This window comes from Myxine glutinosa, chromosome 6 (assembly GCF_964187855.1).
Source record: "Myxine glutinosa chromosome 6, kmMyxGlut1.1, whole genome shotgun sequence".
NCBI classification, from domain to species: domain Eukaryota; kingdom Metazoa; phylum Chordata; class Myxini; order Myxiniformes; family Myxinidae; genus Myxine; species Myxine glutinosa.
This window is the reverse complement of record NC_136266.1, coordinates 72,676,554-72,694,617: the sequence shown is the minus strand read 5'-3', so window position 1 is coordinate 72,694,617 and position 18,064 is coordinate 72,676,554. Positions and strand designations below refer to the sequence as shown.

The 18,064-nt window shown below is 44.6% G+C and overlaps 1 protein-coding gene across 3 annotated transcripts; it reads left to right on the top strand.

Annotated features, from left to right (window-relative positions):
• The first annotated feature begins 512 nt into the window (after positions 1-512).
• LOC137429971 (ADP-ribosylation factor 1-like 2) lies at positions 513-11,692 on the top strand. 3 transcript variants are annotated; one of them, XM_068120390.2, is made up of 5 exons: positions 513-579; positions 5,342-5,505; positions 7,050-7,160; positions 9,138-9,262; positions 10,648-11,692. In XM_068120390.2, exons 2-5 carry the CDS (start codon positions 5,361-5,363, stop codon positions 10,807-10,809), a joined length of 543 nt encoding a protein of 180 aa, XP_067976491.1. In that variant the 5' UTR covers positions 513-579; positions 5,342-5,360; the 3' UTR covers positions 10,810-11,692. The 3 variants fall into 3 exon arrangements, with proteins under 3 accessions (XP_067976491.1, XP_067976492.1, XP_067976490.1); XM_068120391.2 differs by lacking the exon at positions 513-579 and adding an exon at positions 647-791; XM_068120389.1 differs by lacking the exon at positions 513-579 and adding an exon at positions 789-853.
• Positions 11,693-18,064: the final 6,372 nt, after the last annotated feature.

Sequence of the window (18,064 nt, the reverse complement as noted above, 5' to 3'; positions counted from 1 at the left end):
TTGCTGATGAGGCCACGCGTCCGCCACATTTGGACTCCCGAAAATTCCGAAGTCAACAAACGTGGACAAACCATCACAGATTAGCTGTTTTTAAATAAACTGAGGTTTTTTAAATTGGGATTTTTCACGTTGTGCCGAGTACCAAGATGGCGGCCGGTGACCAGTTCTGGCAACAAATCAGTGATTCAGTTATGTTTGATCAGTTGGATGAACTTGTTGATCGAAACTTTAGATTTCTCCCTGTTTGTTTGGAATAGTTTATCGACATCGACGCCAGCATTGCAGTCACAAGATCAAATCCTGTTTCGTATCCATGGGCATGGCATCCCTTGGAAATGGAATTTAATAAGTATTGGAATGCCTATAGGATCTTGCATATCATAACAAATCTGATAAATGACATTAGATTTTACGGGATGACGTGTAATTATTTAAATCCCGATAACACGTGTCACATTTTAAACCCCAGAACCTTTATTTCCTCTTCTTCTTCTTTGTTTTCAAAACACGCCCTTTCTGCGCATGCGTAGTTTGAACGCCACCATCTCGTTTCGTGAGTGGCCTTTTCAAGCTTGTCAGGTACGAGTTCTTTTGTGGACGGCTTGTCGTATTATCAATTAATAATAACTTGTGCTTACAAGAAATCTCTGGCGTCGAGAGGAGTATAGAAAGAACAATGGCGATGGGAGAATCGAGGGGTGCTGTAGCTGTGATGGTTGTACTTGTAGTGAGAGTAGTTTGAGCGATCCGACGCCTGGCACACAATGACGATGAGGTTGAAACAAATATTGGTGAGGAATGTAATGGGGAGAGAAAAGATCAAGTTGGGCCTGGGTTGGAGAGTTAGAGGAAGGTGGGTGTGAGTGTCCAAAGGGGAGCGATGACATGGAAGTGTGGGTGGTGAGATTGACAAACATGTCGTGGGTTGAGTACAAGGAAGTAAGAAAGAGGATAAGGGTGGTGGTATTTGCGTCATGGGGAAGTATTATATTATGTCGGTGTGGGTCGTGAAGATGCGACATGGATTGGTGGCGACTGTTTTGATTCGAAGGATAATTGTGGTGTGAAAGGATTTTTTGTGGTGGTGCGTGGAGTGATTTAAACGGGGGTTGGTGGGAAGGGGTGGTTGATGAGGTGACACGTGGCAGGAATGAGGGAGGGAGGTCAGAAGAGTGATGCGTGTGGTGGGGGCACGGTTGGTAAGGTGTGTGTAGTAGAGGAGAGGATTGATGAGGTTACAAGTGGAGTGTTGTGTGAGTGTGTGGAGGAGAGGATTGATGAGGTTACATGTGGAGTGATGTGTGAGTGTGTGGAGGAGAGGATTGATGATGTTACAAGTGGAGTGATGTGTTAGTTTGTGGAGGAGAGGATTGATGAGGTTACAAGTAGAGTGATGTTAGTTTGTGGAGGAGAGGATTGATGAGGTTACAAGTAGAGTGATGTTAGTTTGTGGAGGAGAGGTTTGATGAGGTTACAAGTGGAGTGATGTGTGTGTGTGTGTGGAGGAGAGGTTTGATGAGGTTACAAGTGGAGTGATGTGTGAGTGTGTGGAGGAGAGGATTGATGAGGTTACAAGTGGAGTGATGTGTGAGTGTGTGGAGGAGAGGATTGATGAGGTTACAAGTGGAGTGATGTGTGAGTGTGTGGAGGAGAGGATTGATGAGGTTACAAGTGGAGTGATGTGTGAGTGTGTGGAGGAGAGGATTGATGATGTTACAAGTGGAGTGATGTTAGTTTGTGGAGGAGAGGTTTGATGAGGTTACAAGTGGAGTGATGTGTGAGTGTGTGGTGGAGAGGATTGATGAGGTTACAAGTGGAGTGATGTGTGTGAGTGTGTGGAGGAGAGGATTGATGAGGTTGCAAGTGGAGTGATGTGTGAGTGTGTGGTGGAGAGGATTGATGATGTTACAAGTGGAGTGATGTGTGAGTGTGTGGAGGAGAGGATTGATGAGGTTACAAGTGGAGTGATGTGTGAGTGTGTGGAGGAGAGGATTGATGAGGTTACAAGTGGAGTGATGTGTGAGTGTGTGGAGGAGAGGATTGATGATGTTACAAGTGGAGTGATGTGTGAGTGTGTGGAGGAGAGGATTGATGAGGTTACAAGTGGAGTGATGTGTGAGTGTGTGGTGGAGAGGATTGATGAGGTTACAAGTGGAGTGATGTGTGAGTGTGTGGTGGAGAGGATTGATGAGGTTACAAGTGGAGTGATGTGTGAGTGTGTGGAGGAGAGGATTGATGAGGTTACAAGTGGAGTGATGTGTGAGTGTGTGGTGGAGAGGATTGATGAGGTTACAAGTGGAGTGATGTGTGAGTGTGTGGTGGAGAGGATTGATGAGGTTACAAGTGGAGTGATGTGTGAGTGTGTGGTGGAGAGGATTGATGAGGTTACAAGTGGAGTGATGTGTGAGTGTGTGGAGGAGAGGATTGATGAGGTTACAAGTGGAGTGATGTGTGTGTGTGTGTGGAGGAGAGGATTGATGAGGTTACAAGTGGAGTGATGTTAGTGTGTGGAGGAGTGGAGTGATGTGTGAGTGTGTGGAGGAGAGGATTGATGAGGTTACAAGTGGAGTGATGTGTGAGTGTGTGGTGGAGAGGATTGATGAGGTTACAAGTGGAGTGATGTGTGAGTGTGTGGTGGAGAGGATTGATGAGGTTACAAGTGGAGTGATGTGTGAGTGTGTGGAGGAGAGGATTGATGAGGTTACAAGTGGAGTGATGTGTGAGTGTGTGGTGGAGAGGATTGATGAGGTTACAAGTGGAGTGATGTGTGAGTGTGTGGTGGAGAGGATTGATGAGGTTACAAGTGGAGTGATGTTAGTGTGTGGAGGAGTGGAGTGATGTGTGAGTGTGTAGTGGAGAGGATTGATGAGGTTACAAGTGGAGTGATGTGTGAGTGTGTGGAGGAGAGGATTGATGAGGTTACAAGTGGAGTGATGTGTGAGAGGTGATGAGTGGAGTGATGTAAACAGTGATTGGGGGAGGTGTGGGGGTTGATGAGGTGGTGAGTCGAGGAATGGAGAGCGGGGTTTAAGGGAAGTGTGGAGGGGGGCGGGGGGGGTTGTCGATGAGATGGCGAGTGGATTGATGTTGGATTGGGGGTGCAGAAGAGGTGACCAAATGGAGTGATGTAAACGAGAAGGGGTGCAGAAAGGTTGGGGAGAGTGGAGGTGAGTTGTGGTAGGTGGAGGGGATGTAGATGAGATGTGGTAGGTGGAGGTGAAAAAGGTGGGAGGTGGTGGAGGTGAGTGGAAGGATGCAAATAAGTTTTGGTGGGTGGCGGGATGTCATGAGTGTGTGCAATCATTAAAACTAAATATTGCGAATACTCATGCATAACTAACCTTTTGCATACATCCATTTCTTAAAGCCAAACAGCAATCAGTCATTGCTTTGACTATGAAAGTATAAACAAAAATGTTATTGGTTGACAGTAATTTGTTTTCCATACCAAGTACTTCACCTTGACTCTGCTGCTTCCCATATGTCACGTTAACTTTTTAAAAATGGAATCGCGCTTGGTCTCCCCACACTTATTTTTTTTATTCCAACTCATATCTACGAGGTACAGGCTCTCCTCGCGTGTGCTGGATATCTGTATCTAAATGGCGAATCGTCTACGTTCTCGTGTCCAAGTTTGGTCTGTAGTGCACAGGTAATGTCGATCACACTCGCCCGAGGACCTTTAATGCTCGTCGTGAGGAGGGTTCTTGGTTTGCGCCTGCGACTTCGTTGTTAGGTGGCGAAAGTAAACACCCAAAGGTATTGCTCTTTGGATATGAGTCACGCTCGCTATCATAGTCAAAACGACGGGCGAACTTTTCATGTGACGACGCCTCTGTGACCCGAAGTGCAAAGACAGACAAACGAGCTCACCCTCTGTCAAATTGTCCATTTCCGTTGAAGTCTAGGAAATAGTAATTCAAAATGCCTCTGATCAATGGAAGATTGAAATCATTTGACTTTAAGACCTGAAGTCACGGATGGACCAATATTGGAACGTGATTACTTTGCATTGGAGTGTCGATGGAAAAGTTGATTTATTTGATGCCGATCCATAGTCGGTTCGACATGCCTACATACGGTTCACCTGGCGCTCCTTTATGTCGATCTGGATTGGAAATCCCTTGACCAAGCTCCGATGCTTTTGTACCATTTGCTTTGGGTCTTACAACCTTTCGTATCCAGGCTTGACCACCATGCCCTCTGCCCCATGTGAAACCAAATTGGCCAAATAATTATCTGTTTGGACTGACTCGCCTAAAGCTTGTGCATCGATTTGAATTGCTCAAGATTATCGACGTCAAAGTGAAGAGCTTGGCAATGGATTCTCCATCTATCTATAATTCCAGTAATCTGTGTGTGTGTGTGTGTGTGTGTGTGTGTGTGTGTGTGTGTGTGTGTGTGTGTGTGTGTGTGTGTGTGTGTGTGTGTGTGTGTGTGTGTGTGTGTGTGTGTGTGTGTGTGTGTGTGTGTGTGTTTGTCTGTGACCGCTGTTTCTCGACAACCACGGGTCCGATATACTTGAAACTTGCCAGGTATATTGCTGGGGACCCGAGGATGTGCCTTTTCAAGGTTTCATATTAATCGGACAAGTAGTTACCGAGCTATGTCCAAAAAACGATTCAACCAATCAGAGAGCAGCGAGTTATCACGTGTGCCGAACGTGGCGAACAGACTCTGCCTCGGACGGCACATTTGAGAGCGTATTCATTTATTTCACGTTGGCAAACTATGTTGCCGCTATGTTGGCGTTAAACTATGTTTTAAAACTAATTAAAACTAATTTGCGATTCTTTCGCTTTCCTGCGCGTTTGTGCACGCTATGGCGATTTCTTTACCAAACTCCGCAAGCCGTTCGCTTTGGACCAAACCATTTCATGTAAATAGAGGGGGGGGATTGTCACCGTACTCGCAAGCCGTTCGCTTTGGACCAAACCATTTCATGTAAATAGAGGGGGGGGATATAATTTTAGATATAGATATAGTACGGGCATGCCCTAGTATAAACAATCGAGTCACTTTGGATGGGTCATATCACGAACCCTATAATCTCTCCTCACTAGATTGTATGTTGGCCTTGTGATTGATTCTTTGGCCGAATCTAGAGGGACAGGTGTGCCTTGGGTGAAATGGAACATTCCAGTGCACTTACCTTTTAATGATATTAACGGACCCTGTTCTAGAGTTGGTGACACGATTACTGTTTCTGTAGCTTGCATGGCACCCAAGATAAAAATCCATTTTTGGCATTTCCCCCAGAAATGTAATGAAAGTGTTATCTGACGATGACTATAGCTCAGAGTCCAATGAACCCCCAACCTCATCTTCTTTCTATCTTCAGGTGCCAAGAAGACATCGCGATGGGGTCGTTTTTTTCGATTTTTAAAAACATATTTGGGAAGAAAGAGATGCGCCTTCTCATGGTGGGGCTCGATGCTGCTGGGAAAACGACCATCCTGTACAAGCTGAAACTGGGGGAAATTGTGACCACCATCCCTACGATAGGTTAAAAACTCTCTCACTCTTCCATGATCCTCGATCGTTTGTAGAATGTACACCTTGTCTCACCTTTTCTTGGGATGGTTTGTGGTGGTTCTGCTAGTGCTCTTCATAATCTATAATAATAAAAAGCAGTGTCTGTCTGTCCATCTGTCTCTCCTCCATAACTCCCAAACTATGAAACCTAGTGCCCCAAACTTTGTGTGTATACACTTGGACCTCCAACAGATTGCAAGGATGAAAACTGGGTGTTTGGGTGTCATAACACCCTTTTTGAAGATGATTAACGAGGCGCTCATAAGAAGAAAAAAAAACCGATGTGGTGGCTTACCAATATGGTGGCCCGCCATCTTGGTCATTCCAATGTACCTCGCTGGGTTCTTGAGCTGCCATTTTGTTTTGGCCTACCCAAACGTGCCTTGCCTTGGAAACACGACTGATTATCATTGCATAATTGAAGAATATCGTCAAAATCTGGATTCAGATATGGGATTGGATGCTATGGACTAAATAATGTCCAAATCTGGAGTGAAATCTGACAAAATTTACCATATCTAGCGATTTTTTTTTTTTTTTTACAACTAAGTGTATACATGCATTTATTTAAGTGAGGCTGTCATTCTCCTTCTGGGGTTTGTTTTTTTTTTCCAACTTAATAATAGTTTTTAACTTGATTCATACCTCCATAGGATAGAGTGTCACTCCACTGTACCTGCGATCTGTTTTTAAAATCCCTTTCAACCAGAAGCAATCGGCTTGCTATCGCTTGACAAGCTAGCCGTTCCTTATCACCCATTTCGTTGGAGTGCTTCAGCCACTTGGCGAGGGCTCTACAAATGAAGTCAGAAATACCAGTATACTTAATTAGTCACAAGGCTGGGGAAGTTTGGGTATGTTATAACACCTTTTTTGAATATGCTTAACCACCACTTCAGGCTGCTTTTGCAAGCCATGGCGTTACAGTAGACAGAGCTCCCTTTTTGTTTTTACGTACCCTTTTTTTATTGACTAACATTTTTGTGCGATTATACTAACCCTCCCCTCACTCCCCTCTCTTCCCCCCTCCCCTTTTCCTCTCCCTCTCCTCACCCTCCCCTTCCCTTCCCCTCACCCTCCCCTTCCCTTCCCCTCACCCTCCCTCCCCTCTTTCCCTCCCTCCCTCCCTCCCCTCTTTCCCTCCCTCCCTCCCTCCCCCCCTCCCTCCCTCCCCTCTTTCCCTCCCTCCCTCCCCTCTTTCCCTCCCTCCCTCCCCTCTTTCCCTCCCTCCCCCCCTCTCTTCCCCCCCTCTCTTCCCCCCCTCTCTTCCCCCCCTCTCTTCCCCCCCTCTCTTCCCCCCCTCTCTTCCCCCCCTCTCTTCCCCCCCTCTCTTCCCCCCCTCTCTTCCCCCCCTCTCTTCCCCCCCTCCTCTCTTCCCCCCCCTCTCTTCCCCCCTCTCTTAATATTCCCGAAGCAACTCATTGTTACCCGGCAACGCCGGGTACTTTTGCTCGTTTATACTAATTGTGACTGGTATTTGTGCTGCTCTTTGTACTGTCTTATGTTGACCGCAGGTTTCAATGTTGAAACTGTTGAATACCATAACATCAGTTTCACCGTGTGGGATGTTGGTGGACAGGATAAGATCCGGCCTTTGTGGCGCCATTACTTCCAGAACACGCAAGGTGGGAATATGGTTTTATGTGGTTAATCCTTTTTGGTCGCATTTTTGCAGCTCATACCATTGGAATGGTTTTGCTTGAGACATCAAAGGTGATATAATAGTTTTGTTTTTCTATGTTTATAAATTGTCACTTTAATTGTAGTAGAGATCGTTTGGTGCCGGATGAAAGCAATGTTGAGTTGATATCACGTGTATAAGACTGGGTATTATCTATACTTGGCAGTTTGCAAACTCATTGAATGTTTAAAATTGTTAAAACTAGGGCATTGCCCGTACGTGGGTGCCCGTTCCTTGCCAAAAAAAAAAAAAAACGCTACCCGTACGCTCTACCCCGCCCGTACGCCCGTAAACAAAAAAAACAACGCTCTTCGCTTCCACCCTTCGCTCTGACTGAATTGGGAGAAATAATGCGCATAAGAAATCGAATTACGTACCGTAATGGCGGTCAGCTCGTAACGCGCTCAGCTCCGCTCGTCTCACATCGGCCACGCCTACGCAACAAAGCGTTCTGTGATTGGCTGCCGGAAAGCGTGCTGCCGGACAGTCTTCACTGTCCGGAAGTTCGCAAATCGCAGTTACGATGAATCGTTTTAATTTAATCGCAGTTTGAATTCGTTTTAAAACATAGTTTAACGGCAACATAGTTTTCCAACGTGAAATAAATGAATACGCTGTCAAATGTGCCGTCCGAGGCAGAGTCTGATCGCCACGTTCGGCACACGTGATAGCTCGCTGCTCTCTGATTGGTTGAATCGTTTTTTGGACATAGCTCGGTAAGTAATTGTCCGATTAATATGAAACCTTGAAAAGGCACATCCTCGGGTCCCCAGCAATATACCTGGCAAGTTAAAAGTATATCGGACCCGTGGTTGTCGAGAAACAGCGGTCACAGACACACAGACACACAGACACACAGAGATTACTGGAATTATAGATAGATGACTGGATTATCAGGTCTTTGATTAATAGGCAAAACTGCCGTTTCTCTCTCACCACGACTCCTGCATCAAAGTTATATGATCACATTACTAACCAGGTATCTGCAATCACAAAGTGATCGCCATGGGTAAACCTCCCCTATATTGGATAGGTTTTGCTTGATAGGATAGATGGCCATATTCCTCTCAGACCGCCATATGACCTTGACCATCAACATTTAGGGATAAAATAAAAAATAAAAAAAATGTGTTCACATCTACAATCTATCATGAAAATCGTAGGAATATTATTCAAGTTGTGATCAAAAAGGTGTTTTGTGTTAATTAGGTCAAAATCCGAAAAAATAGGTCAAGGGCACTAATCAAATATCAGATGCACAACTTCAGTGCAGGTACACTTATGTTGCAAGAATGTCGTGGAATGCCAAACGGTTTTTGAGATTGCTCACTGGCGGATTACTCTAGGATATCCAGGGAGTGCAATTTCTTTCCAATCGGACAAACCTTAGTTGAGCTTTGGTGAAACATTTTAAATTGTCTATAATTAGGTCATGACCTTAGAATTAGGTCAAGGTCAAACAATTATCAACCCCACATAAGTTTTATTCCCATTATTGATGCAAATTTTCATTCAGAAAGTCCCAGCCAGCTCCAAAATGTAGCCTGGACATTAGCAGAAAATAGTGGGCGAGAAACGACCTCGATGGTAGTTTAGCACTCCTCGGGGTATAAGAAACTCTTAGGTACCATTAAAACTGGGGTCACTAATTGAAGAAACAAACCCAACAACACTTATAAGCCTCCCCTATCCTACAGGAAGAGGCCGAACAAGTACTACTTTCTTGGTACTGGATGCGTTTTTAAGGGCCTGTTATGACACCACTGGCAAGCATGGTTTTTTTCAGTTTTCTTTCATCTTGTATGCTGAGGTACAGGTTAATACATCATTTGTTAATTTAACCAGCACAGTTGATGCATCTCGATCACCGATGAAAACATTAAATTGACCTGATACCGTCGAGACTGCTCTCCCGCTGCAGGCTTGATATTTGTGGTGGACAGCAATGACAGTGAGCGAATCGCCGAGGCTCATGATGAACTGATGCGAATGATGGCCGAGGACGAGTTGAGGGATGCTGTGCTGCTTGTGTTTGCGAACAAGCAGGTGCGTACCTCTTCCTGCCTTATGCTACTTCCTGCTGTTATTGGGTCACTGACTCTGGTGCCTCACCAGGATGGTAGTCTGTAAACGTTATTTTCTATTCATCTAGTCATTTTCATTTCTATTCATTTTTAGGCAGTGCTGCTTTTCAGAGGATTTTACTTTGGGTAGTGTTGCCAAGTCGTCGGGGAGTTCATCACTGAGGGAACAGGCATCATCCATAGATACCACCAAGGCAGGGCAGGCAGAACACCTCCTCTCCCTCTCTCTGCCAGCCTTGTCCAATCCTCCCTCCAGGACACTTGTGATCGAGCTGGGTTTTTTTTAACTACAGTCCAGTCTGGCAGTGACAAGGTAGTTGTGACGAATTGGCCTCCGGAATGCTACAAGTATTTGGTATTGCTGCCCACAGCGTACAGGTTGAATTTAAATCTACAACCTGTGGGATGCCAGTCCATTGTCCTCATCACTCGCCCATCTACTGTCTCCACATACATTTGGACCAAAGTAGTGTATTGTCATCCACCAAACTAATCAGTCCAATCATTGTAAAAACAACGATTTTATAAAGCAACAACACGAAAAGACTGAGGTTTGAGGAAGTCCGTAGGTCACGGATAAACCGTTGCCTGAGACCAAGTTTGCTCTATACTGATTGTTGTACAGGGTGGCCTGAAAGTTGTTACCCCTCTCCAGTAAAGCATTCATTCTTAAACCCTTTATGGGACAAAACTTACAATAATTAATCAGTTATTGGATCTGCATGATTGAGCACATAAAGATACCATGGTAGATTATTTATTGTAAAAAAACCACCTTTAGAGGCCATTTTTCCCCGCAAGCGGGGGTTGGCCTTTTTCGGGATCCTAGGATCCTAAGCCGGCACCCTAGCCGCTAGCCCAACACCAGGAAAGATTATTTATTGTAAGTACTGCATAATATAATGTGTATTTTAAAAGACCAATAACGAATGCTTTACTGGAGAGGGGTAACTCGACTTTCAGACCACCCTTGAACAATCGGTGGAGTAGTACTCGATGCAAATTCTTATGTTGCTTTGCTTTGTTTATTGTTCTCTGAATAATGGATTATTCCAACTGACCTTATCTAATGTGAACTAATAATGTGTACGACATAAAAATGATGACAAAACCTTTTTGTGTAGTAAGTAGTTCAATTAAATATGGCAGTAAAGCTTGGTCAACCCATGAAGCTGTTCTTGCATCATCTGGAATCCTTGAAGCACATGCTTCTTCTTTTAGTTCCTCCTGTTAGGGTCTTGCACAGATTTTTATCGCCTTTCTGTATTGCTAAAGTGAAATGACCCGTTTTGAGTCGAGAGCTTGGTACGACGGACGTGTGATTTGTTTTGACGTCTGTGCTTTCAGGATCTGCCCAATGCCATGTCGGTTAATGACATCACAGACAAGATGGGCATGCACACAATGCGCAGCCGTCAATGGTATGTCCAGTCGACTTGCGCGACCACCGGTGCCGGTCTCCATGAGGGCTTCGATTGGCTCTCGGCACAGCTGAAGCAACATAAATGAAGGTTTTGTCCCGACTAGGTGGGCACGAAGGTAGCTGTGTAACCACCTTACTCCCATGAGGTTATTTGCAGAGCAATCACGTTGCTTTGATCTTCGATACTTTAAAAAATGTTGACACCGAACCACAAGATTTAGATTGCTTACCATTTGAACTTCGTAATGACTTGTGGTTTGTTTTTTTGTGTTTTTTTTTTTGTTTGTTTACACCATCCACAATCCTGCTCTGTAGTATCATTTTTTGCACCTTTGTATTGGTTTTGGGTAATATACAGTCCCTCAAATTAATTAGTCGAGCGAGCAATGCTTCGAGTCGGGACCGTCCGGCCACTGCAGCGCCCTCTCTGGCTCGACTATCACAGGTGTTCAACTCCCGTCGCTCTCTGTACGGTACAAAGATGGGACTCCTGAAGTTACCTTTGGTGGAAGAACTTTCTATCTTTTTTGAAATTTTTTCCCCCTTTTTGTGTGTATATATAATTATATATATATAGATATTTATGTATATATCGATATCTTTTCAATCCTGTTGGTGTTGTCTATCGATTGTCTTTTTGTGGGGATTTAAAAAAAAGTTTTTGGTTCTTTTCCTACAAGTGAAATGATGGTCCAAATGATTATTTATTTACAATGGCTTCCATGTGGCTGGCAGGAATGCTTTGTGTGAGCGCAACTAATATGATTAGAGTTTTTGATTTTGACACGAGCCAACGGCGGGCGAGATGCATTGGACTGAGATTATCTTGGGGATATAAATGAGAATAACATTTTAACATTTGCTGCTTTGAGTGATGGTGGTTGGTGGTGGGATTTTGTAGCTTTTGTTTTTGAAAAGGGTGATGGACGAAAAAGTCTATCTGTAACATAATAAAGTATGAACACTTGATTATTGACATTTATTTTCTTTTGGCATTTTGCTTCATCAATGTTTTCAATTAATGTAGATTTAAATATTTTTATTTTTATTTTTTTCTCTTTCAAATACTTTGATTCTGATGTACCATGCTCTGTTATGGAGCATTTGTACTACTGTCAGTTTCTTGGCAAGTGTTGTATTGGGTGGTTTGCCATTGCCTTCCCAGTGTTGTAATTTGTAGGTTGGTCATGGTCGTCGTCCTCATCGTAACAGACTTGACGGCGTCGGTGCTGTTTAGGCAGTTCCCGAGGGGATTTGGCTATGCTTTAGTTTGATACATTGAATGTATCCATTGTCTTGGTCTCATTCAAGGGAATGTTTTAAATATATACATATATGTATACATGTGTATATGTGTATATATTGCAATTTTTTATTTTGTGGTGGCAGAATGGCCTAGAGGTACGTGCACACGCCTCTAAGCTGTCTAGCCTGGGTTTGAATCCTGACCCAGCTATAAACTGCCACCCAGGTGTTTCACAGGCAGGTTGATTCATCAGTGTATGTGCCATTCATCGGATGGCCGTTAACCTGGGCGTCCTGTCTGCCAACATGAGGTAGACGTTAGTGTGTCACACGTCCGTCCCCAGTGTCCTTCATGAAGTGTAGGTGATATATTGCAGGCACTGAAAAAGTTCCACATTCCTGTCTGAACTACTTTGTCAAACCTGACTCGCTGGTTCGTGAAAGACTTTGGCCAAAAACTTTCCCGGCCAACCGCACAAGAACATGGGAATATTTTGGGCTGTTGGAGAAGAAGAAGATGCATCTTTGTCTGGTTTGCTGACAATGTCAACCACCCTCAATCTCACTGCATCTCTTCACAATACAGCAGTGTTAACCTGGTGCACCAAAGAAAACGTTGGATATGGGGTTGAGGGATTGTGGCTAAGGGGTTGAACGAGGAGGGAAGGGTTGAGGGGGTAGCGAGCGAGCATCGGAAAGGTAGAGTGGCGATGCTTTTGATATGCATCATTCTCTGATTTGGTTGAAAACTTAAAATCGTTCTGTGATGTGGAAATCTTTTCTATTTTCACCAAGGCCAATCCTTAATTTACAGTACCTCTTGTTTGCATTTTGTCTCTTTTTTTTCTTCAATTTTTGCAATGCAATTTTTCAATTTTCAAAATATTTTGCAATTTTCAAAATATTTTGCAATTTGCAAAGTGATTTGCAATCTGACTATAACGGTGCGAACAAATTTTGCATTTTGTGTGCGTTTTTTTTTTCTTTCTTTTTTTTCTTTTTTTTAAAATGAATTGTGGTGAGGTACAACAAACCCCCGGCGCACCGTGTTCTGAAAAAAGCTTTTCCCAATCGTTCGCTTCACATTCAAAGTGCCAGTAAATGTCACTTTCGGTGGATAGCAAGATGGATTTGACCATTAACGTACATCTGGTCTACAAACGTGGTTTAAACCTGGCTGCCTTCATGGCGTGTCTGAATCCTCTTAACGTGTCTTGGCTGCACAACTTGGACCATTTGGTTAACATCTGCTGAACTCCATCAGGCGTCCAGTGCCAACAAACTTGTAGCTTGGTCTGATTGACTTCTTGGAGGGAACAACTGAGATTTCTAGACTGGGATTTTGTAGACTTGAACCACGAGGATCTTTATATTTTGGTGTCTTCTTATCCATTTTTTTTATTGGAAGACTTGGAAACAAAAACCCATTGGACTTTTCCTCCCATCGTCAAATTTAGTTGGCTGGCGAAGAAAGAGTTAATTCAGATGTTTATGAGTGACTTCTTCCTGCACTGATTGCTCTACAAACCAAGTTCAAATCCTTCTGTTAAGCACAGGGCTTTGGGGGAGACTGTGTGATCATGACCCCCCTCCTGCCCCCCACCCATATAGTTTTTGTTTATTTTACCAAGGTTGCTTTCGATTGAAATCTCTGCCTTTAATTTGGTTTAAAACTAAAGTTATCTTTTTGAATTGATGCTAAACGGAAGAGGTTGATGGGGGTGGTAAAGGAAATCTAGGGGTTTCTGCTGAAAGTCTTTGAATGGTTATTTTTACTTATTTGGGTTTATTTTAGCAAAATATTTATTCCACACTAAAGTAAAGTCCAATAAGTTTTTTTTCATATTTCAAGAAGAATTTTCCAAGAATTGTTTTTTGAGGGTCGGTGGCGATGCCCCATTGGGATTTTAAACCGAATACCTATGCATGGAAGGTCCATGTAACGGACCCTCTGTGTGTGGATGTGATGCGTGCCCTAAGAACTTCCCAAGAGATGATGATCCCCTCTAAACAGGAGCCTCGGGATGTTTTTGCGCTCCACCATGGCCAAGACGTAGTCACGTCGAGGGCACGACACTCTGGGCGCTCGCCGGGGAGTCCTCTCCCCTCGCCGTAATCCTCATTGTCCACGCTCCCCGGCTCTCTAGGCTTCATCATCCCTGACCGTGAGGTCATTCAGGCGGCAGCTCGAGTCCGGAGACCCGAGGGAGTTCCCATCCAGTGGGGGCCCAGCGTGGTGCGTAGCAACTGACATTGGTATGTAATGCACTGGGCGGGACGCACAATGACTTACCAATAAAGCGATTAGGCCGATAGATCAGTCCAAATTACAGCCCAGAGGCTCCACCACTGTAATACCCTAAAATCCGTGCGTTCCGGGGGTGTCACCGCAGAGAGCTTGGCGAGCGTGAAATCGAACATGCCAATGGTACATCCAACATGCTAATAAACCGTTAACGTTTCAAAAGTTTCTCGATTAATTTCTTTTCAACATCACTAAACTACCTGGATCGAGCTGTGCACCTGCTGTACTCAAGATGATCTTTTTCTTGTTCAAATAGGTGCATTTTACCCAGGGCTACCTGTTTGTGGATTGCTATCAATAGCGACCCTATGTTGCCCTGGAAGCATTAAGAACCAACCTCATGTACCTGTCCGTCGTTTCACCGAGGGGCAGAAAGTACTGACGTCACATGTTGACCATGGAAGTCATATAACTGCATCCTGAAGTTTATTATTCCCCGTTAGACTTGGGTCGAAACGGGGGCTTATGGATGTGGTCTCGTGCATGCGTGTGTCCGTCCGTCCGTCTGCAACAATATCTCGGAGATGTATTGACCGATTTCGTTCATACTTGGCACAAAAACAATACATGGCGGTATACATATGCACATCATTTTGTTTCTCGATGCGATCAAAATGGCCGACTGGGGGCCATTTTAGTTGTAAAGAAACTTTATATTAACCACGTCATCAACCATTTATCGGACATGCATTTACCGATCTTGTTCAAATTTGGCACACAGATAAGGAATGATGCCTTACATATGATGATGATGATGCCTTACATACGTGCATATGCACGGCATTCCTTTTCGAGAACAGATCCAAGATGGATGACTGGCGGCCATTTTGTTACTTAAACGTGTCCCCATCCATTTCTCGGACATTCATGGTCTGATCTTCTTCAAACTTGGCCCAAAGACAATACATGAGAGTATAAATATGCAGAATATTTTGTTTTGTCATATGACCAAAGATGGCCGACTGACAGCCTTTAACTTCGTACAGCAAAATTACTAAAACCACAGTGGGGGATTTGACATTTTAAGTCTTTTTAACTCAACTGGACTACCATCCAGTTGAGTTCATCACATACTGAACCCTCCGGCGTCCGTCGTCTGTCGTCGTCTGTCATCTGTCGTCCGTTAACACTCCAGCGTCCACAAATATCAACCGATTCTGATCAAACTTGACATGCAGCATCCTTACCCCAAGGACCAGTTGGTATTACATTTCAGCCCGATCCGTTGAAAAATGGCGGACTTAGGCGACCATTTTGTTTTTGGTCATGAAAACGATGTTAACACTCTAGCGTCCACAAATATTAACAGATTTTGATCAAATTTAGAATGTTTAACCCTTACCACACAAGGTAGGTTGCTATTGCATTCCAATCCGATCCGTCACAAAATGGCCGCCATAGGCCGCCATATTGTTTTCAGCTCCGAAACGACGTTAAGACCTTAACGTCCACAAATATTTATGGATTTTGATCAAACTTGGTGTGTGAGACTCTTACCACACAAGGTAGGTTGCTATCGCATGTCAACCCGATCTGTCACAAAATGGCCGCCATAGGCCGGCATATTTTTTTCAGCTCTTAAGAAAAGCACACAAGATGTGGGGGTGGGTGAATTTGAAAGCGAATTACACCCGTTTCCTTTTATCTACACAACTATATTTCTGCAACATTGTTGCAAAGTGTAACATTGTATCAATTGTAAAACAAGGACAAGTATAAGGATACAAGGACCTTAAGATTATTACACAAGGTTGTTGGCTTTTCATTTAAGTCAAATCTAGTACAGACAACTGACCTACTTTAAAGTTGGCCAGTCAGTTCAGTTGAGTTCTGCCTCCCTGGAAGCTCTAGTTCTTCTTTATGAATGAGCCAGGTGGGTTTATGTATATTGATAATTCGATGGCATCATGGGTAATTTACTCCTAAGAGTAGCTCGGTTTTGCTGAAGCTCAAAACCCAAATCCTTAACGCGATGTCTTTTTAGCTGGATTTGAACTCCCAACCTTTGGGATGCCATTGCTTCACCACCGAGCTACCAACTTGTTGTGTACGCTGTGTATATAAAAATATATCTGCTTAACTTTGAACTTTCCAATAACTGGAATGTTTCAGCGTTGATTTACGATGGCAGGCCACGATCAGGCTCTGTTTTACATGTCCAAATGAACCGAAAGGGGGAATAAAAAAAACTTGCCTTCACTTTCCATCGCCCATTTCAGACCCACCGAGCTTGGCATGAAAGTACAATAACGCTGAAAGTTCATGCGGAAAGAAACACCTTAACGAGATCCGACCGAAAAGGTTCAGAACCAGCGTTCGGAGGCAACAGAAGGAGCGGACGGTCGGGTCTGGTGTCAGTCACGCCTGGCGTGGTGGAAACGACAGGCCATAACTTTAGGGGCCCGGTACACCGTCCATCCCGTGTGAAAGGATCTTCGGCGCATTCACCGCCTCAATCAGAGCCGCACACAAAGCGAGCGGACAAGCCCTTCGAGACAGATAAGTCCGCTCGACCCAAAGGGTTTCATTAAATTTCACCCAAACACCATTGGTCTCCATTAATCTTATTTTGATGAAGCGGGAGTCGGGGATTCCGCCAGGGTTACGCTTGGGTACGCATTCATCAGTGTCAGACTGCGAGTGCTGGGGCTAGACGACCTGCTGAGCCTTTCTCTGGTCCGAACCTCCTCGAGCGGACCCTGGGCCGTGTCCGCTGCTCGAGGCGCGCCCAGACTAGAAGCCGCGAGCGATCACACCCGGACCATTCTTCGCGTGGGTTCACCTCTATTCAGCGCCCTCGTTGGAAACAAGTTTAATTGATTTAATGACAAACATTACCCAAATAGCGACCAAACGAACGTCTTGACCCGGTGACCTAACGCACCTGCACATAATGACTGCCAGTTTTACGAGACCCCATCAGACCGTGATCTTCCACGCTCATGGTCTGCGATGACCAGAACGGAGCACAAAGACACAGCCATCAGAGCCTTTCGAGGGGTAATTTGTATCCCTAGCCCTTTATGAGTTACTCAGAAATTTATTGTCGCGAGCAAATGCCAAATCACATGCAACCCCCATTTTGTTATGCTACGTATTAAGTAGATGGGAAAATCGAATTAGGCCTACTATTGAAGCCTCCCCCACATTCCGCCAAAACAAGAGAATGTTGCGAGATTTCTTCGATGTTGGGACGAGACCCAAGGAATCGTGTGGGAAATTCATTTTCCTACAGCTTGTCCCTCAAAACGTTCCCTTGGATGCAACAGGAAGCCCCAGCTAAAGGTTCACAAACTTGTTTGCCAAGACTGAAGGAAACCTTTCCAGACAATTATCTGTCGCCTCGTAGTTAGTTATACCCCTCCCAAAGGTGTTACCGGTGCATCCGTCTCAAAGAGCCCTCACCATGGAGAGAAAACACAAAGATGACCAATAATGGGGCCTCCTGCTTCAAGACCTCATGGGAAGTCCACCCGTTTTCCTATGTGTCATCACGCGCCTGACAACGAGGACACTTTCCTATAAACAGTCGAACCGGCCCCGTCTATTGTACGGTCTCGCCCGAATGGTCCAGGAGGTCTTTGGAGGATGGGAAGAAAAATCAGCAAACTTGTCATGCTGGAAATGATTGCTTGCCTGGTGGCGTTCCGAAACAATCCGCAAAGAGGCATGACTAATTGGTAATAAAAGCAATGGGAGGGAGGGTCAAGCGAGTTATGGCGGCTCCGGCCCTCGCTGCGCTCCCGGGTGCCAGCAGGACCGACCCCCGTCGAGAAACCACCGGCCTCGGG